The following is a 24,233-nucleotide window of genomic DNA, read 5'->3' as shown; positions in this document are numbered from 1 at the left end:
GGTACGTACGTGAAATAATACAGCGTTATAGGGAGGGACGGATCATAAAACATTCTGGGAAAGGGAGGCGTGTAAGAGCAGAAAGGTGTCTGGGGTGGGGCGCCACGTAGCGGTGCAGCAAGGTGCCTTGGGAGGGCGGCGCCGACTGCTAGATAGAACATTGTGGGGAGGGGCGGCTTATTGAGGGCGGCGGGAAGTTGTGGCGAGGGCAGCACATAGAGAGCGCCGAGGTACTCTGGGAAGGGGCGGCAAGTCATCTGGGGAGGGTGGCACAGACGGCGATAGAGCATTATGCGGAAGGGCGGCACATTGAGGACGGTGGGGTTCTGTAAGGGGCGGCACAGAGAGCTCCGAGGAAATTGAGGGAGAGTCGGTGCGAAGGGGCGGCAGGGCATCTGGGAGGGGCGGCATGTATAGAGGTTAGGTATTTTAGTGAGGAACGGCACGTTGAGGTCAGGCGTATAGTGGACCGAGCAGTGCCGTTTCTTTTGTTTCGTTTTGAAGTCCCTAAACTAAACCCCCCAATTGCAGACTTCCTCTACCAGGGGCGGCATTTCAGCATCCCAAAAATGGGCTGGAATTTCCAGCGTTCCAGCGCGGTGGTTACGCCCATGCACTCATGTGAATCTAACTGAATAGTTGGTATGTTAGAATATCTTCTATGTGCTATGTATCTGTAAGAATCTTGGTGCTATGAGTGTTTTTATATGCGAACAAACAACACAAAGTAAGAATCCGCTGACTGATTCTAAGCATTTAATTTATCGACATCAATTTTAATTTAGTGGCTGCCTCTTTCAGTTGAAAAGTTTGATCGAATGTAGACAAAACTGGCGTGGTTTGAATGTAACGCGCCATTTTATTTACATTTCATATTTCAATGCAAAGTTGAAAGCCAAAGTGGTACTCGCTGCCTCGGTTTCGGATATTAATATTTATTATCATTTCAATTTGTATTATGTGGACGGTGAATGTCTCATGTTTTATTTCAGCATCTGATGAGCTCTGTCACATCTCAATCTGAGAGCTCGGACAGATATGTTGATGTAGATCATTTGTAAGTGCTTGGTCTCAGTCTGGCTCAGGCCTCAGAGATCTCAAATCATGTCTGAAGACATACTGTTGGTGCTCAGCATATTTGAAGGCAAGTGAGATGAGAATGGATTAATTAAATTTGTGACTTATCCATTGATATGATATAGGTACTGTGTGTTTTAGTTTATGGCTGAAATATTCAACTTTTATTGCTGGTTATTCACACAAAATGTAAAACAAAGCGTAATGGCCGACTTGTATTTATCATGGTGTTGGTGTGAAGAGTGTAAATCAGGTAACTTATTTTTCAATAGCATGTGATATTTCAGTTGGGGAAACTACGAGGAGCCAAACAAAAATTGGATTAGCCAATCAGCGGCTGGAGTGGGCGGGGCGATGACCATATATGGTCATAAAATCAGACAACTTCATCTTTTCAATGAATCCTAGCATTCAAATGAAGAAATAAGGCATAAGAATGTTTTTTAACCACACAAGGCCTACACTCACTCGGTGCATAATTAACTGGCGGCTCTAAATCGCAGAGGGGCCCGTCACGCAATAGCAATCCCAATGACGCATCTGTTCCGCTGTTCGCTCGACAGTGGCATACTACCCGCGGAGTGGTCTGAGGCCCGGGTCGTACCTATCTTCAAAAAGGGGGATAAAAGGCTCCCAGGCAACTATCGGCCGGTAAGCCTCACGTCAGTGCCATGCAAAGTCTTAGAGTCCTTGATACGCGACCAGATGATGGCCCATCTGTCCGATCACGGTTTGATCTCCAGCCACCAACACGGTTTCCGCCCTGGGAGATCATGCGTGACTCAGCTGCTGGAAGTGTTGGACTCATGGACAAGAGATCTGGACGATAGAAAACCCGTGGACGCTATCTACCTTGACTTCCAAAAGGCCTTTGATTCGGTCCCCCACCAGAGACTTTTGGTCAAGTTAGAGGCCTATGGCTTCACTGGCAAGCTCTTAGCCTGGATTAGGTCATTCTTGACGGGTAGGAAACAGCAGGTGATACTCGAGGGTAGACACTCAGAGTGGTCGGATGTGACCAGCGGAGTCCCTCAGGGCTCAGTACTCTGTCCTCTGCTGTTCCTCATCTACGTCAATGACCTGCCGGACCGGATCCAGTGTGACATCAAGATGTTTGCCGATGACACCAAGCTTTACGCTGGGGTCCGAACCAGAGCCGACGCTGACCGCCTCCAGGCTGATCTGAATGAAATCGCTAGGTGGTCAAACACCTGGCTGATGCCCTTGAACAAAGGCAAGTGCAAGGTCCTCCACATCGGCCACTCTAACTGCGAATTTGAGTTCACCTTTGACTGCGCCCCTCTAGCCAGCTGCACTATCGAGAAAGACCTCGGAGTACAAATCGACTCCGAACTGAAGTTCCGAGAGCACGCGGCCTCTGCTGTGGCTAAAGCGACCCAGATCCTAGCAGTTATCCGACGAACGTTTGCTCTCCTTGACGAGACCACGCTCCCATTACTTTACAAGACGCTGGTACGTCCTCACCTCGAATACGGCAACCTAATATGGGGCCCTTTCAACAGACACGACCAGCGTCTGGTCGAGCGCGTGCAGAGAAGAGCCACTCGGCTGGTTACCAACATCCGCGGCAAACCGTACGAAGAACGCCTGCGTTGCTTGAACCTCCCGTCCCTCTACTACAGGCGCAGAAGAGGTGATATGATAGCAACGTATCAACTCCTGCACAGTGGTATGGACATTGAGGCAGGCAGTTTCTTCAAGCCGGGAAACGCTACTACAAGAGGCCACTCGTTGAAGCTCATGAAGTTTCCGGCTGCATCCCGCGCTCGGAGAAATGCCTTCGCTTCCCGGGTGATAAATGACTGGAACGGGCTGCCAGCTGAGGTTGCTTGTGCACCATCCCTGAACGTCTTCAAGGCAAGACTCGATGCGCACTGGTCGTCAATCACGTTTACCATACACGACACAGACTGAGCTATGCTTGACACCAGGAGCTCGCCAAGATCGGGTCCTACAGGCCTTACAGCCTAAAAAAATCCCGTTACCGAAAGGTAAGGTAAGGTAAGGTAAGGAGTTACAACGCAAGGTCAAACCGTGATTGGCAAATTTGGCGGATTGAAACAGACGCGCCAAAAAATGTAAGCAGTACTGTGGTTTAAAAATGTCATTATTTTTATTATTTTGTTTATGGTTTTTCTAATTCTGGTTAAGTTATTATTTTAAAATTAAATATCTTTGTTCATTGTAATTAAATTAAATCTTTTAACAATTTTATTTCATAAAACCAATCCATTTATTGAATGGCCAGCTGATTGTGACGCCCAGAACCTGCAGAAAAGCCGTTTTCCTATCGCCATTTTCGAGTCAATTCGCCGAATTTAATCAAATCACGCTAATTCCTAGTGAAAAATGGAAGCCTTTTCTCTCCAATAAGTGGACGCGATACCGCAAGTACCGGCTTGTTATACCGTTTTTCACCCTTAGTAGCGGGGGCTGCATTTATGCCCATATATGGTCATCAAAAGTCCATTTTTTGACCAAACAATTTTTTGACATTCGCCTCGTAGTTTCCACAACTGATTTTCACCTTTATATCCAATTTACATAATTTTTTGCTCACATTTTTGTACTTAAAGTGATGTCAATTATGCATGTTGCTCTGAAACATTAACCCAAGCCCGCCCATGCCCCAGGCCGCCACCTGCCATCACCACCGGGCTTCAGTGTACTAGCGGAGGCCAAGTTTGATTACCAGATTCTGCAGTCGGACCCTGTGCCGCTGACCTCACAGCCAGACTTTAACACTGAGCTGGTCTGGGAGACAGACAGGTAAGATGTGAGATGCAAGAAACTGATAGGTGGTGAGGTGAAGCATAGAAATATGAGAAACTGAATGCTGGGCAGTGCTGTTGTGGAAGGCAAACATCTGGGAAGGGTGAAGAGGTACTTAGGATGCATGTTGATTGAAGACATCTTTTGAACAGGGGGAATACTGGAAGAGACAAATAAAACATACCAATACAGGGAACGGGATGAGAATGAGTTACAGTTATTTGTGACGAGAGTGAAGCAGGTTGAGACTTGAGAGATTAACAGTTAGGATAGCTGTAGTAATTGGGAACCAAAATTTCATTTAGGACTGGATTGATTGGGGAAAGTTAGTTGGGATGATGATGTCCAATGTTTTAAATGGACAAATTAAGAAAGCCAGAGCCCTGAAATGGCTGAAGTGAACCTTTTGTGCATGCATTGTGATCTTCTTCAGCTGTGCTGTCTGGTCAAGAAATTATTACTTGACATTTTCTTCCGAACTCTGCTGTCTCATCAGTAATTTTTTATTCTCAGGGCTCATGAGCATTGAGATGTCAAAGCTCAACCTTCTGAGGGCTCACATCATCAGTTACAGTCTAATCCACTCATTATGTCTTTGTCTTGTAGCAGCTGTCCTTGCCATTTACAGACCATCACCTACACATCAGGAATCTCATAGATAAAGTGCTGAAACAACTCTAACCTGGTCTGCTACCAGGCTGAGAGTCCATTGCTCCATCTCATCACCTGAACAATTTGATACTGGTTGATAATAAAGCCTTATGCTGAGCCACCTTGGCCCGCCCTCGGGCTATTTTAGCCCTGCCATGTCTCTGCTTTAGTACCTGACACCACAGCATAGCTCACCCTACTAGGAACACATGCACCAACCATGGCTCTAACAATAATGACAAGCCTATTCTCCCCACCACAGGAAATCTCTGCAGCAGTACCGCATGCATAAGAGCCCCGTCAAGGTGGAGTTCTACGCGAGTGCGGATGGCTCCACCGATCTTCGTCAGCTGCTTGGCTATGTGGTGCTCGACACCCGCTCTGCCCGTGAAAAAGCGCCCGGCGCAGATGTGAGTTTTTCATACCGCACATAGTTGTCCCAGCTGATCTGGCAGTATCATACCTACTCAAGTTTTCTGGTTTTACCGTCACCCATGATGTAGCTACTAGCTACACCAACTTTGCCGTACCGCGGCGCTAACCCGTTTCTCATATGATGAACGGAATTAATGCGCTGTTTCTGGTTTATGACTATGTTTAGTGATCTGTTATGCTTGTACTTACTGGACATTGACCAATATGTGGTCACATGCCTCAGGCCGAGGCCAAGTGGCACCGCATGTTGGGCTGCCGTCCCAAGTCGCCCCAGGAGCTGCCGTCGGTCCAGTTGGGTCTCAGTCTGGAGCCAAACATCGGACCGCCGCCGGGAAACAGCGTCCTCGCCGAGGGCACCATCGACGTGAGTCCTACCGTCGTACTTGATCTAGGAACCTTTAGAAACGCTGTCTCGTGGTTCGTACCTCATTCGCATTTCGTGTAGGCACTCACTTGGCCTATAGATCATGATTTACAGACAATTATTTAAGTCGCTCCAAACGGCTAGGGTTATTTTTGGGCGCAGCTGACGCTGTAGTGATCGCGTCTGTAAGCGTTAATTAGCTAGTTAGATTCTTGACATTTCGTTGAGACAGGCTGGTTTAATAAAGTAGCTAGTAAACTACCAAGGAAGTATCATGTAACAAGAATGGAGTTGATAATCTTACTAGTTGATCTACATATGTGTACCCGACCATGCGTCCCTTGAGCGTACTGAACCCCGTCACCCTCTCATCACCAGCTGGCTGAGACGACGAGCAGCGCGGCGGACGGTGAGCCGGAGCAGCGGTACCAGGCCGCGGGGGACAGCCTGCTGGACCGCGACCTCTCCTCCCTGGCACACTCCCCGCCCACCCGCGGTCCAGCCGGCCGGCCGGCCGCGCCGCCGTCCGCGCCGCCGTCCGCGCCGCCGCTGGTACCGGTACTGGACGAGCGGCTGGGCTGCTTTCAGCTGGGGCCGCCGACGGGCCCCCAGGAGATGTTCAAACTGACGGTGATTGTGGTGTATGCGCAGCATCTGCAGCTGGTGAGTTTGGTCAACGACTACTTGTGGTGATTGGTGTGGGCCTTTTGTTTCTCGTTGAGCTGTGAATGTTACCACCAGTATAACGCCTTTTGGGGCGACTAACGGAGCGAGCGAGAGGGTGGGCCTTGCACGTTTGAAATAGCGAGGGGGTACCTCCAACTGACTTGTGCACGGCACCCTACTAACCAGTAACCGGTCCCTAACTGTGTACCAAATTTGAGCGCAATCGGTCGAGCCGTTCTCGAGATCTGGAAACGACCCCTGCACGTGCGCACGTGCAGCAGCACCCTAACTCTGGCACATGGATATGTAGTGCCTAGTGGGTGCCTACCTACATGCTAACTTTCAGCGCAATCGGCCAAGTAGTTACCGAGATATTGCAACAATTACAAAACTGACACCTCTTCGTTTTGCACGTGGCACGTGCATAAGGGGTCACCCACATGCATCAGGAATAGTCCAATACTTGGTAGAAGGAATGAAGCTACCCTACAAAAATTACCGCATGTAAATCGGTCAAGTGGTTGCTGAGATGTAAGCCTCGCAAAAGCGTCCGCACGGCCGGCCGGCCGCTCATACTCAGAAATTTCCGTTAATCTAAGGAAAGATAGACTCCACTCGCTTCGCTCGCTCCGTAATTATCCAGGATGTTGTTTTGTTGTTAATGTAGGTGTAGGGCCAGGAGAGATGTTGAGATGTTTAGAATGGTGTGAGGGGGTCGGTAGCCAGGTAGAATCTGTACATTTTTGGCTTAGCCTTTTTGGTTTTTAGCTTACCCATCAATTCCATCGTGAACGCGATGTTTTTATTTCGCAGCTGATTCCTCCCGGAGTGGACCTTCCCAGTAGTTCCGGGTTCAACTTCTACTACAGCCTGCTCAATTGTGATATTTGCACAGAGCCCTTCCACAACATCGTTCAGGTGGGTACCAGCTGTTTGCCATGGTCATGGCGTCGAGCGGCATTGTGACCTTCCTATAAGCCGTAAGGTAAGGCTACTGATTTCCCATAACCTTTTCCACCTTTGTTAATGCTAGAGCGAGTTGTGATTTTAGCTTAACTTTGTGTGTTTCTTCTTTATTCATAATTAAACCTATCCCGGTTCGGCGTTGACTTTGGTTTCTTGCGTGGCCACTGGCTACCTCTGCCGTCTCAATGGCCGTCGCCTTTCACAGGCTGGGTGGTAGGCGGACTTCGACATGGAGATCTAGTTGACGTCTGTAATGTCCGTTAAACTCCCATCACCAACAGAGTGGCGGTGGCCCAGTATTACTGACCTGCTAATGACCTCTGTTTCACGTTCAGCAGTCGTTCCTAGCGGAGCGGGTGGTGTCCCAGTAGTACTGAGCCGGCCAGTGTTGACCGGTTATGGCCTGTTGCTCTCTTGCAGCCGTCGTTTTTGGCGGAGCGGGCGGTGACACGAATCCGATGTCGGCTTCCGGTACTCCGTCAGTACTTGGAGCAGTTGGAATCCATCGACTTCCACCTCTGCTGTGGCGACCTCAGTCTCGGTGAGTGGCCATACTGATCCGGGCTGTTGTCGGTAATGCAGTGTGATAAAAAGACGGTTACCGAGCTAGTCAGTTTTATTATGTCTGATGTAAGCTCAAGTAAGCTGTGTAAGATGCACGTCTCTGGAAAAGGTATAGCAAACTGGGATGAAATCGCCTTGTGATGCATGCCGTTTTCATTCAGCCTCAAATTTGCTGCAAAAGTTAATTTTGGTTATCGGTCGCTAACGTCCACTCATCGTTAGAGCCACCGCGACTTGTCATTTCGACACTATCGTACCCTTCTCTCGTGACCGAACTGAACCCCCTGCGCCGTGTCTTATCATCCGCAGCCTGTACTGGATCCCGATACCACTCACGGTCTGTGGTTTAATGTGGCAGTATGTGCTCTCCGCAGGCAGTGCGGCCGTACCCATCAGCCCGTTCGCGTCCGACCTGGCCGCGCTACCGTCCAAGCCGCTAGTACACGAGGCGGCCCACCCTCTGGTCTCCTCTCTGAGTGGACGGGTCCCTCGTGACCCATCCGGCGCCCACGCCCCGGCCGTCGGTATCACGGTGGAGCTCACACACGCCCGTGTCAGTGGGGACGGTCAGAGCCAGCTGAGTGGGGGTGACGCCACGCCGCGCGAGGCACCGCCGGCTACTGCTGCTGCCGCCCCGCCGCCGCCGCCAGCGCCGCCTGTTGACAGTACCATAGAGCTGGATGACACGGCGGCGACCACAGATGGCGCGCGAGTGGAATCGACGCTCGCTCTGGATACGAGCGGCCTCAGCAGCGATGCTGGGTAAGTGTGTGGGAGGGGGGGAGGGGAGAGAGAGAGATGGTGGGGATACCACGGTGGGCAAGAAGTGGCTTGAGTTTTCAGCAGTCCGTCTTTGTGATGATGCACTTGCTGCTCATTGCTCGTTTGTGTCACTGACGGTCCTTTGCTGCACATGATTAAGGCTACTTATGTAAACCAGAGTGTAAGGCTGTAGGTGCTTGGCAACGTGGTCGTGTTCTTGAGCCCCGATTCGTTTTAATCGTATTTTGGTGGGAAGGTAATGCTTAAGCGGACTGCTAAGATGATGTAATCGTTTAAACGTTACCTAGATTGATTGTGGACAAACTTAAATTTACCAGCGCCATTAACAACGAGCGGACTTCCTGGCTTCATTTACATATAGAAAGGATCCCTCACTATGATTTCTCTTTGGTTCCTCTTAGGTCCCCATCAAGTTACGTAATGGTACCCAGTGGTCTTAATGTTTTCAGCACTGTATAATTGCCCAACTTTATCCATATGCTACTAATCCTTTCGTCGCTGATCAATATCGAGACCGTTTACTATCGTTTCTTATGTACCTTCGAATTGCTTCACCAGCACCCCATCCTTTCATGCCGTATACCATTAGCCCACCATCATCCGGCCCTGATGGCCCTGTCACCCCCCGCCGGGCTACCGTATTCCATTATCGACCCGCGCAAATCCCGGGGCTGCACCTGCCTGTCGGTCGGGGCCCAGTGAAGACTGTTCTACCGTTGCGACGGGTGATCGGTCCTGGGTACATGACTAGGATATGACGGGGTCGATTGGACTTTTGGATATGTAAACGTTCTGTCGTTAGAGGAGCTGGAAGTTTGCTGTGTTATAGCGCGCTACTTCATCGTTTCTGGTGAGAAATATGACAACCTTAACGGCTGTATCAGTTCTATTCAACTCAAATATTTAATATACATTCTCATCAGCACTTATTCCGGTACTAAACGGGAGTATCATGAGGTGGCTGTACCAGTGGGGCAGTCATTTATATCGCGTGTTGTACATCGTCCCAAGCCACTGTGGGACAACTGACCAACCAGTAACGACCAAGTCGTCATCCCCTCCTGCCGCTGGTCGGCAAAATAAGTACCTTCCCGCGGAGGCATTGATCGTTACACGCGGTGTATTCCGCCATCCACGTGGAGACGGCTACGTCTGTAGGCGTACCCCGCACTGATCGATCCTTGCGGGCGTGACCGCGGCTCCGGACACTGCACGTGCACATACGGCGGCCCGGCGACCGGGTGGGGATCGATCCTGGGAGGGCGGGGAGGGGGGGGGGGGGGGGCCCACCCAGCTGACCGCTGCTGCTGCCGCCGGCAGGTCCCCGGAGGTGGCCACTGTGCGTCGTGCGGCTCCTGTGGCTCCTGCGGCTCCTATGGTTCCTGCTGCTGCTGCTGCTGCTCCTCCGTCTGCTGCTCCGTCTGCCACGAATCCTGCTCCTGTCACCGCAGCTCCCGCTACTCCTCGGTCTGCCGCCGAAGAGATGCCTGATCGGGCGGGTGCTGAAGACTCCCGGTCTCGCCACTACCGCTGTGTGCTGGATCTGCGGGAGCTGTGTCTTCAAGAGCCCAGCAGGGGTCGTGCCGTCCTCAGGTGAGGCGCAGGGGAAAGTTTCACGGTGATCGGTCATCAACTATCTCAGTAATATGCAGGTGATTGCCTATTATGTTTATGTGGTAGTTAAGTGAGTTCGAGCAGCACATATGGTACTTTTGTGCATTACTGGTCATCGTACGATGCACTTAACTCTTTTTTACATGAACCAATATATCATCCATTGTTTGTAAGTAAAACGAAGATCAACGATAGTGATATTCGTCACTGTATGCTAGATAGTGCGCCTTAAACCGATTACACCGTGCATATTGTAGAGCAAGTATGATGGTTATCACTCTGCCTCATAAATGTTTTATCGAATCATGGTGATGCTTTCACGATATGACGCGTGATTAGCGCGAAACGGTAAAGATTAACGCGAAGAAATGAACACTTGTCGTTTGATTGCCCTTAGCTGGGTCGTCTTGTCGTCCCTTATGCGGGTACTACTCGGTGGCAATTATGGAAGCCTTGCTCGAACCTAAATTTCTATTGACGTCATTCGGCAGCGACATTGTCCTGCAGTTGTAATGCAAATGACAAGACATGACTGGCTAACTGTCCGATACGGGCCTCGGTCATTTTGAACGCTTCAAATCATTCACTGACGCCTATTTCGTGGTGTAGTTTCATTTCCCCACATTCAATATTCGCTTATATTGTGCGCCGTGTTCTGCCGCTACTGACACATCCCCACACGACGTTTCTCAGGTTCACGTACCCGCACTTTGGGGACCAGTCGCAGCTGAGCTCGGGTGCCGTGCGACTGCCGTGTCGTCAGGCGGCCACCGTCCCTCGCGGCATCTTCGAGTTCAACTTTGCCGCCACGGCCGGCTGGCTGCGTGCCACCCTGCGCCGGTTCCCTGTGGTGGTGCGGGCCGAGATGGAAGGGGGACAGGTGCTGGGCACGGCACACGTGCCCCTGCATCCTGTCCTGCAGCAGAAACGTGTGTACACCACGGTACGTGCCCCTGGTGGGAGCCCGCTCGGGGTCGGAGCTCGGTGGATGAAAACATCCCTTGAACGCCTTCCTTAGAAAGTCACGTGTATATGGAAATGAGGTTGTTGCCTAAGGTTGATAATATGGCCAATGACGTATTCTCTCGTTATTTTCTTATCACCCGTGTCGCCCCCAAACCCCAAGCTTGTCATATATTCCAGACATGCTGTACCGCTTGTGATTTCACGCTCACGCTACACGATTCTGGTTAGGTTCTAATCCCGGGCTATTGTGAAATGACCACCGTGTTTGATGTTTGGAGCATTTCTCCCCTTTTCACCACTTTGTCCCTGTGCTGTTTGGGTCCCTCACTGTACCGCTAACCAACCCTCCCATCCGTCCATCGACAGTCATCACTGGGCGTTCGCGGCTTCCAGCAGAATCACTACAGCGTCACCGACGTACTGGACACGGCCGGCGCCGTGGTGGGCGAGCTCACAGTGGCCATGTCGCTGGACGACCTGGGTGAGGTGGCCGATCCCCCGCCTCCTCCGCCGACACAGCTGCCGAGGGCGACAGGGCCGACGGTGGCGCCGCCAGACGACCGCGACGAGAAACTCGAGCGGGACATGTATGCGGCGGCACGAGAGCTCGAGGAGTGGAAACAGGAACAGAAGCTGCTGTTCCAGAATCAGGTACGGAGCGGATGCGGCACCATGCTGATAATGAATTCGATGGTGTGCTCTTCTTTAACAGGCCGTAAAAATGGACGTTAAGAGGCATTTTGTCTTCTTCCCGTAGTTCGACAGCTTTATGCTTTATCCATTGTGTGTGCTCCTCCCTCTGCTGGTCCAACAAGCCTTAAAGGTGACCTAAAACAAAACACGGGGCGACATACATAAAAATGTATTGTATATCATCCAACTCTCAATGTTAATGTCTTTAAAATACTGTCAATAATTGTCCACGTCATTCACTGAAAGCCACTCTGCACATTTCGAACTACTTTGTCCCCCAACAGGCTAGGCTGCTCAACATTTTGCTAGGCTGCTCAACATTTTACCTACAGTTGTGCTGAAGCAGTATCACACCATTTCTGACTTGCTGACTGTAGATCAGTCATGTAGCTCCTCGCCCCAGGCTGCTGGTCCCAGCGACGCCTTTTCACATAGGCACCGTCGTGGTCGGGGGCTTGGTGGTCGTAGTGGGAGGCTCAGTAGTGGTAGGAGCCTCAGTAGTTGTCGGTGCCTGAGTCGTCGGAGCCTCAGTAGTCGTAGCTTCCGTCGTCATTGCCTCGGTCGTGGTCGGCTCTGGCAGCTCATCCATCTGACAGATGAACCTGGTGTAGCCCTCGACACAGTCCGTGGCTCGCCACTCTCCCGTCGAGCCGCGATTGATGAGACCACACAGCTCGCCCTCGGCGGCCGGCTGTCCCTCCTTCCAGTGGCTCCAGTCGAATGGCGTTCCGTCGGCCCAGTACCACGGCTGGTCGGTACCCGCCCGCCGCAGGCCCAGCCAGCCGTTATCATACTTCAGAACGTGCTCGGCGAGGAAGGAGTTGACGGTCAGAGAGTGCACAGAGACGGGTGTGGAGCCGGGGAACGCCCAGGCGCACACGCTGGCAATCGAACGCCACTCCAGGTGGAACGGAGAGCGCCAGTAGCATTTGCCCTCAAAGGCGTGCCACTCGCTGGATGGACAGACGGCGCTGGCAGCGGCTAGCGCCGCGCATAGAGCGGCAAGTGGGAGGAGCACCTTCATAATGCACGGTGTATGTCGAGAGGTTGGACTGGGTGGAAAGAAGGCCGGCTTTGTGGCTTATAAAGCGTGGTATCTGTGTAAATTAGGTGGTATGTCGTCTGGCCATGGTGCGTCGTGTGTGTGTGTCAGAGATATCGGGCTCGGTGCGTGCCGTTATCTATCGGTCCACGCGTGACGGTGGTTCTCGCGAGAAATGGCCATCTGTTCAAGTCACGTGATTAGAGCGTTTCGCACCCGGACATCGCCTAGAGACAGCCGATGGAAAAATTGGTTTCCGGTCACATGTATTGTTTACTGTAGCTCGTGAAACAAGGCAAACAAGCATCTTATATTATGTTACCTTAAAGATAATGTAAGCGTTGTCTCAGTCGCTTTGTTGACATCAACTTTTCATCAGCATTTTATTTTTTGTTCGTCTTATTCACTTTCATTTATATGCAACCTGAACAGAGTCTAAATTAATCAGGATTTTTCTGTAAGTTGATTCAATCCCACTCCGCCCATTCCATTGTTACTTTCCTTGACCTTCAATAATGACCGACCTTCAGGCCAAGTGCCCTGAAGGTCGGGTGCTATGACCCTCCATAAAATGGAGCAGTTAGCAGTCCAGACTGCCCAGTAATATGATTGATCGCTCTGGATGGCTTTGTTACAAAGGGTCACCGCGGTACTCGGCCATTCTGCACGGACTAATCGCGGTCAATGGGTAGGACACTGCTTGGTGTGTTATGTTTTGAGCGTCTTAGGATAGCTGCACATGGTGGACACTGGACACGGGTGTCTTCCTCTGCAGAGTATAACAAGTATAACAATACTCCATCGGACGATATGAAGATGCGTTTTCATTTTCTACTTTTTTTGTAGCTTCCACATTTCCGTATGCCAGTTACGCAAGTGACTTTGTTGTCTAGCGAGTAGGCTAGACAAATGTATACCATGTAAAATGGTATAGCATCTCCATGCTATACCTCTAGCAAATGCTCTAGGTATAGGTAGGTAGCAAATGCTCTAGGTAGGTCTAGGTAGCAAATGCTCTAGGCTCTAGGCCATCCTGCCAAATCCGTTTTTGGCTTTTGTTTGAGAATGATCGTCTTGAGTGGCCATTTAACATAAATACCCCAACTTCTTGGAGAATACCTCCTCGCCGGTCAATAACGCTTTCACTTCATCTGTGTCTCACAGCTCCAGCAGCGAGAGGCGTCTCACCTAGCCATTCTCACCGAAGAATGGAAGCGTCGGGACGCCGAGCGGGAGCTGCAACTTCAGAACCGACTCCGGGAGGCAGTGGCGCTGGAGGATAAGTTACGGGGAGGACTGACGGCGCTGGAGGAGCACCAACAGCGGCTGGAGCAGCGCGAGGAGGAGGTGAGAGCGGAGGACTGTATGTGTGAGAGAATATATAGAGTTGTGAGAGTTGCGAGAAAATGATGATTGTGAGACATCAGTATGTTGTGTGAGTTGGAAATCAGAACATGAGATGACGGTGTTTCTAGGTATCTAGATATCTAGAGGGGTCTCGAGAGTGAAAACAGTTAGAAGAGATAATGGTACAATGGGGACTGGGGAGGGAAAGGACGGGAGAATGCCATCAGGTGGTCAGGGCCAGAGGAAAGGATGATGAATGGGAGGGTAAAAGCTTCAAGTCTCTTGGAGTTGGGACTTGCTATATGGCTGACACAACATTGCCAAAATGTGTTCTGCACTAATTTAACGCCCTTTGTATTTTCCTGTGTGAGAGATTCGTGTATGGTTGCAAGCTAAGCCAGACATCTAGTTGCTGGATTGCTCTCGGTTTGATTTGATTAAAGTTCTCTATGAGACGCCCCGGATAATATTTGTGTTAATCTCGTCCGCCTTCGTCCGGTGAACTTTGTCTGAATGCCAAGAAACGTCTGTATGCTGAGATTACATTCGACAATGGGATTACGAATATGAGCGGCGGGACAGCGCAGTACAACCCACGCACGCCAGAGATGATTCAAACCAGGGCTGCGGAGTCGGAGTCGGAGTCGGAGTCGGTCGGAGTCGACAATTGTGACCGGAGTCGGAGTCGGAGTCGGAGTCGATTTTAGAAACCCGAGCCGGAGTCGGAGTCGGAGTCACCGAAAATCTGTCGACTCCGCAGCCTTGCTAGGTCTGCGGAGTCGGAGTCGGGAGTTGGAGTCGGTCGGAGTCGACAATTCTGCCCGGAGTCGGAGTCGGAGTCGGAGCTGGTTTTTGAAAGCCGGAGTCGGAGTCGGAGTCGGAGTCGCCGAAAATCTATCGACTCCGCAGCCCTGATTCAAACGTGCTCAACGTGAGCTCTAGAACGACGCAGCCGTTTCCGGCTGGGTGACGCAATTCTAGGATATCTGCATCTTCGCGTCGTAATCCCGCGCATTCAATTAATTAAGACTCTAACTTTATTCTCAAGAAATCTCCATATGTGTTTTGTTAAACTTTTACAGTGTTAATTATCCAAGTTCCCGAGTTTTTAACTCAACTGCGTGTTTTTATACCGCTTCCACTCATTATGTCCTGGTAGGCATTGTAAAGCTAGATTAATCTAACGTTCTCTGATGTGGTGGTCGTCGCTCTGCTGAGTCTCGGTAGACGAGATTTCTACAGGAGACGAGATTTGTCCAACTTGTGTCATCAAACTTATGTCATACAGCATACTCTGATGTGAAATTTTGCCTTTCCATCCTCGACTTGTAGAATGAATCTTCCCCTTTATTTACCTTAATACCGCCTATCCCTTAGTTTGCGGCTGGTATTTTGAGGAACAAGCCTGCTGATGTTGACGATCTTGGTTGTTTCTTTTTATATTATTTATCACCTACCTGTTCGCTCCTTCACCTGCTATAATAGGCTACATGGAACGCACAACTCATATGGCAGCTTAATAGGATCGAGATCAATACGAGACTCTTAGTATAGTCCAGCCGGTAGATCGTAGATCAATATTACATACTTTGCGCATCCTTGGCCCACATGTGGCTGACACTTCAATCACAGACGCAGACCTTTCGTTTAGGTCGATACATTGGACATTGAACGACTGCTCGAGTACGCAACGATGGTGGCACTCGGTGTCGGCTGAGTCATGCTGAGTGATAGGGCGGCCGTAAACTTGAGGTCGGAAATGGAACGTTATTGAACGGCGCGGTGGCGGGCAAGTGATTGGAACTGTGAGTAGTGCGTCGTTAAAACGCATGAACTCGTGCTAGCACCGAAGGAATACGTGTTGCACATATATTCGATCCACGCTTCATTCCTATTCGTGACGTGTCATCAATTTATAATAAAACTAAAAAAAAAGAAATCGCGAGATTTCTTCCGAGTACCCAACGGTTTGAAGAGTCGTAGCGATACCGGAGATGACTACGGCACATGTGACAGGGCTGCTTTGAAACGCTCTGGCCTGAAGCGGCCTGAAGCGCCCGCAAACAGCCCTACCTTTCACCGCACTCACAGCATCGACACGAAACTGCGTGGTTGAGGTCGGTTTCTCCTGAAGAGCAGTGATATCAGCGACCGCAGTGAATGCACAAACGGTCGTCTCGAGGGCGGCACGGATCCCTGACTATCGCCCGTTTCAGTTGCAGAGTCTTGTGTTGAGGCATTCGCCGACGTCGAGCTAGTCACTGACACTTGGGGAGTCACGAGTGCTGTAGAAGACGACGGGTTGGTGTCTTCCTTCGCTCCCGGTGATGGTGTTTCCACTTGCGGTGCTATCAGAGGCAGTGGTAGTGGCAGTCCAGGCGCCGGTGTAAACCCGAGCTGCGCCTTCCGTCGTCCGCCAATCCACGGGTTGCCAGTGTAACGGCTGGTGTAGTACCTCTCCTGGGTGTTGTGCCGCTCTCGGGTGTAGTGCCGATTCTGTTTCTTGCTGTTATGGCTGGATGTTTGCTGTGAAGCAGGCCATACTTGCACCCGGTGCACGAGAGGCTGTCGAGACTCGTTGTGAACAGCGGCAGCGGTGGCTGTGCTAGCTCCGGGCCGGAGCTGTCCTCCAGATATTAACAGAACCACTAACAGAAACAACAATGGTAGCACAGAGACCGCCATCACTGCGGCTTCAGGAGTCCACTGAGCGTGTGTCCATCGCCCACCCCGTCCCGTCTAATCTGGAAGGAGAAAGGCACTGAATCGTAGGTGGTCGGAACGTGCCCTGGGCGTGTTATATCGTCGTGGTCAGTTGGGGTGGGGAGCGGTGCCACATTCTAAAGGATTGGGGTGGTGTTGAGACTGCTCGTGCCCTATCTGAGCTGTCGGTGCTGCCACTCTACTGTGTTTTAGGGTAGAGGATCGGTCGGCTGGGACGAGTGGATAGCTGCCAGGGTCGGTTTAGCGTAAGTTTGGGCCGGCAGTGGCGAGCCAGACATTCCTTGCATCGTGGTGACCTCCCAAGGGGCCATTCTTTCCATTGAGATGTCGGGTAATGTGTTTACCTGACGCTAAATTCGTTTCAATGACGTTTGTTTTGACATTACACATGTAAACGGCAAGACAGCTTAGGCAACAATTTGTTTGGCATTCCTCACAGTGCATTACGTGCTATTCCTGTATTTAATTTGTTACATCTCAGATACGTTTGCCAGCGGGTGCTTGGCAACTGGGGTCATCGTGCTCGTTTGAGATAACCTTTCCACGCCATTAAGTTCCGTTCTTGAGAATGTCAACCGGAAGCCAAATCTTCGTTTACCGTTGCTACAATAGCTGTCAGCTGAATGTTCTCATATCAATATAAGAACTGTCAACTGTGATGTTTGAATAAGTGCGGTTTCTCAGCTCTTTGTCTAGTGTGTGCGGTGAATTTCAGAGGCGGCACATGTTGGTACGCTCACACATCTGCAGTGATGGCTCGTTTGAGCCCGGCTGTTTTCTGCTAAGACCTGTTTGTTCGCCACTTCGTCACAGTTAGTGCCACTAGCTGGACTAATAACGACTTTGAACCCTGCAGACGGGTCGGCGGGGCTTATGGAAGCTCGAACGGCGGCAGCTGGGTGATGAGTTATTAACAGCGGGTTGCCAGGCACAGTCCAGGATCGAAAATTTGATTGAGAGATGGACTGCCTCGGTTTTCGCACACAATTGTGACGGGGAGATGAGGGTCATGAGTAATTGTTATGTGTATCTAGTGGCGTGGGTTTGATTTTGAACTCTGCTGTTTACTTACGTGAAAGTATACATCTACCATCCATGACTTGTGGTGACCGTCACCGAAAACCTATAATCCATTCATGTTCCTCAATATTTATTATATTTAATCAACCTCTAGTTTTTGCCTCAAGCACCAGCAGAACGGTGCCCGTGACCTACCCCTAATAACCTGACCGTCGTCTGATAACCCCGACCATCTGCCGTCTTTCAGCTGACGAAGGTGCGCGCCCAGCTGCAGGCCGAACACCAGCAGATAGCCGGGGAGGTGCGATCACTCACCGCGGAGATGGAGGCCGAGTGTCAGAAACGCGTCAGGGAGGAGCAGCAGAAGGCGGCGGACGCAGAGGCGGCGGTGAGTGGGGGGGGGGGGGGAGGAGGTGGAGAGAGTGTGAGAGGAAGGGAGGGGTGTGTTGGGGAGGAGCAGCAGAAGGCGGAAGACGCAGAGACGGCGATGAGTGAGGGAGGAGGGTGGGAGAGGATGAGGAGAGGGAAGTGTCAGAGGGTAAGAAAGTGGAGGAGAGAAGAGCGAGCGAAGAAGGGATGGGCGGTTGTAGTGGAGGTGGGGGAGGAGTAGGGATGGAAATGAAAGGTTGGTTAAAGTGAGGGCGGAGAAATTCCCTACTGTACAAAATTTGGGTGTGGAGAGTTCAGCCGTTCTCGAGATGTAGAAGCGGCACCCTGCACGTCCGCACGTGCAGAGGCTTGAGCAGGTCAATGGCTGTTCGTTTCAAATCAAGCATGCGTCACGTGTCTGTGATGTCTCTGCAAGCCTCTCTGCGGTGGTTTGATAAAGGAGGAACGGAACCCAGACTCCCCAGCACCATACGGTGTCATAGCTTTACGCTGCTCAGTTGCGAACCATCTCCATCACTTACGTGCGAATAGTCTGGCGTTGATAACGTGCCAACTCCTTCGATGTGTTATTATGTACGAGTCTCGGAACTCGTAAGTCAGTCCGCAGTAAAAAATGATTACGGCTCTTGTGATGGTATAAGTGACAGGTGTCAGTCGAGAAATGACACACTGATAACAATCAGAGGACAAGTTGGCCCAGGCCGGCTGACGGCCAGATGACAGTTTTATGACACGTCAATGGCCCCTGGTTGAAAGACGGGGCGAATCCAAACCAGTCAGCACATTGTGAACATAGAGAGCCAACTTGGTGGGACGGTGCTGAAACCCTGCCTTAGTATCCTCTATCTGTTGCTTACGCTGTCACTAGCAGGTCTCAGTGTCATTTGGTACGTTGACTACTGATTCCTATCGAATCGCTGCACAATTTCTGCGAATGTCCTTGCTTTTGTTTCGATCAAATTCACCAGTCACGATACCTCGTTTTCATCGACAAATCCCAGTATCCAAGCCAACTTGCACAATTCCTCTAAAATATCGCCATTGCGGACGTATCCCCCACCGCTCAGTTGACGGCATATCCCAATACCGTGCGACAAGGCTGTGTCTGAACCCTCATACTGGCTCGTTTCTCGGTATTGTTTGCGTCCCATGAGTGCCATGCCGCCGCCGCTGCTATTCGCCTCGGTTGCAGTTGTGACTGGTTTTGCAGCGCGGGGACCGTGACTTGATGTTGTGTGCGGGGGAGGAGAGTTGACGCCAAGCAATCGTGACGCTGCTTTTTTATAAATTGGAGTACGTAGATGGCGAGCATTAGTGCACGCTTTAGCACCGCGTCATAACTTTATTCTGTTGTGGCTAAGGGGCTGGGAAAGTAGGGCATGTTGACAAAGTGCCTTGCGTTGATAGCCCGGCAGCTGCACAGTGCACTTGGGCTGCCTTCTATATAGGTCACACTTGTGTGCCATTCAATCTATTGTACCCGATGGATGATTATTTAGGAGTTGCAAACGTATCGTCATTACCATTGACCATCTTCATAAGTGCTTTCCCGCCCATTGCTTCTGTTTTGCGACAGTCATCTCAGAGCCAGCGAATATCGAACCCTTCGTGCCCCACCCTTCTGACACCGCACAGCTGACGTATATCTAACTAACGACCTATGTAAAACGGTCAGAGTTCATGCTCTAACCCAATACCTCCGACCTGTCTTTTCTGATACCACAGAGTCGGCGGTTGCGGGAGGACGTGGCCGAACTGGAGCGGAAACTAGCCGAACTGCAGACCTCCAGCAGTCGCACACCGGCGGATCCCCCTCCGCCCCCCTCCTCTGTGACTGCCGAGCTGGAGAGGCGACTGGAGGCGGCCAACAAGTCCAAACTGTACTACAAACAGCGCTGGGTGGAGACGGCGCGCGAGCTGGAGGAGCGGCGAGCCGCCGACACGCGCCGCACACGCGAGATGCTGGAGAGGGAGAAATTGGAGCTGGACAGGCTGAGGTGAGAAACGATGAAATTGGAACTGGATAGACTGAGCTGAGAATGGGTTACGGAGGAAGTGGGAGATGGACACAGACTGAGGTGAGAGGCTGAGTCATAGTGATGTGACAGTCTCAGAATGATCTGACATTGGCCAGTCATTGACTAGATTAGCGACTCACCAATCACAGAGTGAGATGGAAGTCAGTCACAAACTGAGGAAGGCTAAGGCTAAACCGTAGTCACGGAAGGCTAAGGTTCGGTACTTGGGGTGGAGGGTTTTGGTTAGATCGATTGGAAGGGTGAATACTTGTCATGAGGCAGGGAGTTGGAGGGTGTGACTTCGATGCTTTGGATACTGTTAAGAGGTGTGGCATAGGGGCGGGACCGGCATTCAGTCGACTGCAGCAGAACGTGACTCGAAACTGGACTAATGAGACTGGCCAGGGGTGGTCGAGGGGCGGCCCTGCCAGAAGGTATGAGGGCGCGACTGGACCATGCATCAGCAGTTTGTGTTCGACCAGCGTCCTAATATTTATCAACGTGTTCAGTCGGTGGAATGTGGCGATCTGCGCAGCCAGGGTTGGCAGCTTTTCCGGGCTGACAGATTCGACAGTGGGGGAAGTGGAAGTACGCAGTATGAGTGGCGCCGGAGTGGGCGTTTGACGTGGTCTATCCCCCCCCCCCCCCCGCCGCGCCGTCTGATCGAGTCTGTGTATCTCTCCCAACGAGTCGCCACCACCGACTAAACTGAGTCGTTCCGGCCCAGACAGGCGTGGCCGAAATGATGAAACGGCGCCGCTATTTTCACACCGCGTCGCGCCGGCCGAACGGCGCTATTTTCGCCGCAAACGCGCCGCCGATCGGCTGCCGGCTATTTCTGTGCCAAACATTGCCTGTGGCGCTGTCAGCGGAGCCGGGGCCGCGGACGGTCGACTGTTAACGGGAGCCGCGGCACCTGTCTGTTTACAGGTGTCCGTGCCACCGGCAGTGGCAAGGTGCGCCTCGAACGAGTGATGTATCGATATGCGGCATGTGGCGATCACTAGAGGCGGTTCATGTAGTATTTTCAGATGCGGCTCACGAATGGCAGTAGTGATTAAGTGATCGAAGCGGCTCTATTAGTATCTAGTGAACTGCTTAGTAGCTACATAGCTTTGTACTTCCTTTTAATTTTTTCAGCTTTTGACGAATGCCCTTTGCCCTAAAAGGCAGTCATACAGGACTTGCTGCCTCTAAAACGCCGTCAGGTGATGTCGGTATTGCTCTCACACAAGGCCTTAAAACTACCTCCCACACAGAGTTCTCTTGCACCCTGAACTAAGCCTCAACACTCCCCCTGACCCATAGTAGTACACATAATGATACCACACTAAGGCTCTGCCTGTCGATCAATCCACCCAGCTGAGAGGACTATCAGCTCAACATCGTGCTGGGTAGTGGGTAGTGGGTAGTGCTAGGTAGTGACTGGGCGTGTCCATATTTATGAGTGGTCAGCGCGAGCCGCTCTTTTCAGACGCTTTATGATCGATACGGTCGTCGAGATTGTATCAGAGCGGTGATTTCACGCGTCACTGGAGCGCGACATAGCCTAGTCCCCTTACGATCCCTCGGCTACCGTTTGACCCGCCCTCCCCTGTGTCTTATAATGACCGCGCTGACCCCCGTCTCCATCCTCAGGGCACAGGTGAGCGCGCGGGACGAGTTCAGCTTCCTCTCGGAGGAGCGGCGGCAGGTGGAGGAACTCCGCGGTCAGGTGCGCGCACTGACACCGCGCGACCCGCCGCTCTCCGACCGGCCTCTCACCCCCGGTTCGTCCACCGAGCAGCTGCGACGACTGCGTGAGGAGCGCCGCGTTCTGCTCGATACGGGACTCTACACGGACAGCGACGCGGCGGTGCGGGAGCTGGACCGGCGCATCACTCAGCTGGCGGCGCCGGTAGCGGCTAGCTGACGTGCGGCGCGGCCGGCAGCGGCTGCAGAGTCGCAGGTCCGGCCAGATGAGGGCGGCAGGACGGGGGAGACGGTGCGTCAGCAGAGGCAGGTGGTTCGTATGACGACAATAACTGCCAGAGCCGCTGTCTGGAGGGCAGTGGAGAGACCGGAGCCAGAGTCGGAACAGCAACTCCGTTCGCGGCCCGAGTGGCAACAGCAGCTGCAGCAAAGGCCGGAGTCTGAACAGCAGCTGGTCCATTGGTCGGAGTCGCAGCAATCGCTGCACCCAATATGGCCCCAGTCGGAGCAGCAGCCAATACGGCAACGGCCTGAGTCGGAACAGTAGCTGATCCGTTATTCAGAGTCACAGCAGGAGCTGCGCCCTTGGCCAGAGCAGCAGCTGCAGCAATTGCAGCAGCGGGCGGAGACGCAAGATCAGTTGCTCCGGTGGCCCGAGTCGGACCACCTGTTCCGTCGGTGTCCGGAGTCGGAGTCAGAGTCGGGGCAGTGGACGGAGCCGGACTCGGCACGAACGGAGGAAGCCCGCCTTGCAGACTGGCCGTGATACCCTGATGCCGCAGGGGCCGGGCCGAGGGGAGGGATGGACCAGGATAGGGTGGGGCGAGGAGTTCACGTTATAGAGGAACACGGGACCAGAGGCACCGAACGTTCCACTTGCGCCTATCATTTGTTGCTGTTGTTCATATCATGCATGTTGCCTGTTGCTGCATTCCGGACTGCGTGTGTGACCGGGTCAGACTCGCTCGCGTCATCGCATCAGTCATCCCATTTCCATCGTCACCCGCTCGCGGCATGCTCGTCAAATCACCAGTGTTTTACAGCCATGTCATATTCATCACCTTTGTACACAGTATGCCGATGTAACAATGTTTTAATAGTGAATAAAACGGCTGGCCCGGCGGCCGCCGCGCTCGGATCTGAATCACAATGGCTGAACACGGTGCGGTCCGACTCCACGTGAAACGATGACAGCGCCCGCGACCGGACCGCTAGACCGACCACAAAATTAGTGTATGCACTTTATTCAGAATTAAATAAAATCACTGTCTCGCGTCTAGGAATACGTACAAATACAATGGCACGCCCGGTGGCAGGCAACAATCGATAATATCGGCCGACGCGCCGCCCGCCAGTCCCGCACAGCCGCTGGAACTGGGCGCGAGAGAAATGAAACGAAATCACAGGTAGCAGTGAGCTGTCAGTCGGCCGTATGTACAGATGCTCGGCGCGGGCTGGCCGGCCGCCGTCCGCCCGCGCGCAGACGCTCTCACTCGGCCTCCTCTCACTCGTGTGTTGTCCTCGTGCTCCTCTCGCTCACGTGTCTTCCTCTTCTCACTCACGTGTTGTCCTTATGTTCTCTCACTCCTGTCGTTCTAACTCTCTCACACATCTACACACAGACAGGCGCGCACCTGACAGTCTCTCCGCGTGCGCTGCGCGACCCTGGTCCGACGGTCACTTGTCGAGCGCCGAGTCGCGCGACGCTGAGTGCGAGGAGGGCAGCAGAATGGCGACCGCCTCCTGCTGGCGCCGACCTCGCACCAACATCAGTCACTTCTGGCCGCGCGACTTCCGCTTCCGCCGCCGGAAGAAGCAGCAACACCTGTAGAAAAGAAAGACACAGGGTCAGACCACTGAGACCACAGACCACCGGACCACAGACACACAGGGACCATCACACAGAGGCGACCGCGGCGCCGCCGTTGACCGCGCGGCCCGGCGCACGTCATCAGTCACCGGGGCAGACAGACGGTGCCGACTTCACGCCGTCATCGGGCGGCGCTCGTCAAAGTCAGCGCGCCGCCGGCCGCATTTAGACGGCTGTATTTAGGAGCTCGGCGGCGGCCCAGGCCCGGCAGGGAGGACGGTTCAGCAGAGTGTCACAGCCGCCCGGCCGACGATACACATTTGTTCCAGGGTGTGTCACATGAGTTATTGGACTTATGATGGTTCAGTCCCGAAACAACAGGTTTTTTTCGTGGTCATCATTGTAACTCACGGGGCGTTACTCGGTCCGGAGAGAGGGCTTGGCCCTTGGATGAGGTAGTGGACCACAACCTGGCCATATCATTACGCTTGGTGCATCGACCTCGGCTCCAGGCCATCAGTCTTCGTCAGAGCGTCATCTCCACGACAGTCTATTCCAGGGGGACAAAGTCAGTGTCTGCGCCACTCAGAGTCATCATCCCTCTACAAAAACAAATGA

The 24,233-nt window shown here is 52.3% G+C and overlaps 3 protein-coding genes across 31 annotated transcripts in view; 1 reads left to right on the top strand and 2 right to left on the bottom strand.

Annotated features, from left to right (window-relative positions):
- Positions 1 to 872: 872 nt before the first annotated feature.
- Positions 873 to 22,943, top strand: LOC122383885 (centrosomal protein of 120 kDa-like). The gene is made up of 15 exons (XM_043370701.1): positions 873 to 1,144; positions 3,732 to 3,867; positions 4,784 to 4,931; positions 5,180 to 5,320; positions 5,699 to 5,983; positions 6,800 to 6,904; positions 7,373 to 7,493; positions 7,891 to 8,278; positions 9,620 to 9,892; positions 10,607 to 10,856; positions 11,246 to 11,530; positions 13,779 to 13,961; positions 17,953 to 18,093; positions 19,821 to 20,092; positions 21,752 to 22,943. Exons 1-15 carry the CDS (start codon positions 1,105 to 1,107, stop codon positions 22,023 to 22,025), a joined length of 3,042 nt encoding a protein of 1,013 aa, XP_043226636.1. The 5' UTR covers positions 873 to 1,104; the 3' UTR covers positions 22,026 to 22,943.
- Positions 11,728 to 12,596, bottom strand: LOC122383888 (lectin BRA-3-like). The gene has a single exon (XM_043370733.1). The coding sequence runs from the start codon at positions 12,594 to 12,596 to the stop codon at positions 12,000 to 12,002; it is 597 nt and encodes a 198-aa protein (XP_043226668.1). The 3' UTR covers positions 11,728 to 11,999.
- Positions 22,841 to 24,233, bottom strand: part of LOC122383886 (casein kinase I-like) — a 69,623-nt gene continuing 68,230 nt past the window's right edge. For all 29 annotated transcript variants that reach the window (XM_043370712.1, XM_043370730.1, XM_043370706.1 and 26 more), the window contains one exon: positions 22,841 to 23,630. In XM_043370712.1, the coding sequence (XP_043226647.1) occupies positions 23,579 to 23,630 (52 nt within the window). In that variant the 3' untranslated portion in view covers positions 22,841 to 23,578. The remainder of the gene's footprint in view (positions 23,631 to 24,233) is intronic.

Source organism: Amphibalanus amphitrite, unplaced genomic scaffold (genome assembly GCF_019059575.1).
Source record: "Amphibalanus amphitrite isolate SeventyFive unplaced genomic scaffold, NRLGWU_Aamphi_draft 000175F_arrow, whole genome shotgun sequence".
In the NCBI taxonomy this organism is placed as follows: Eukaryota; Metazoa; Arthropoda; class Thecostraca; order Balanomorpha; family Balanidae; genus Amphibalanus; species Amphibalanus amphitrite.
The sequence above is the reverse complement of the archived record's forward strand: the minus strand, read 5'-3'. Positions and strand labels throughout refer to the sequence as shown.

Coding starts and splice junctions, on each gene's coding strand:
- LOC122383885 (XM_043370701.1), top strand. CDS start 1,105: ATGTCTGAAGACATACTGTTGGTGCTCAGCATATTTGAAG. Junction 4,932..5,179: donor AAAAAGCGCCCGGCGCAGAT/GTGAGTTTTTCA, acceptor CACATGCCTCAG/GCCGAGGCCAAGTGGCACCG. Junction 6,905..7,372: donor CCTTCCACAACATCGTTCAG/GTGGGTACCAGC, acceptor GCTCTCTTGCAG/CCGTCGTTTTTGGCGGAGCG.
- LOC122383888 (XM_043370733.1), bottom strand. CDS start 12,596: ATGAAGGTGCTCCTCCCACTTGCCGCTCTATGCGCGGCGCTAGCCGCT.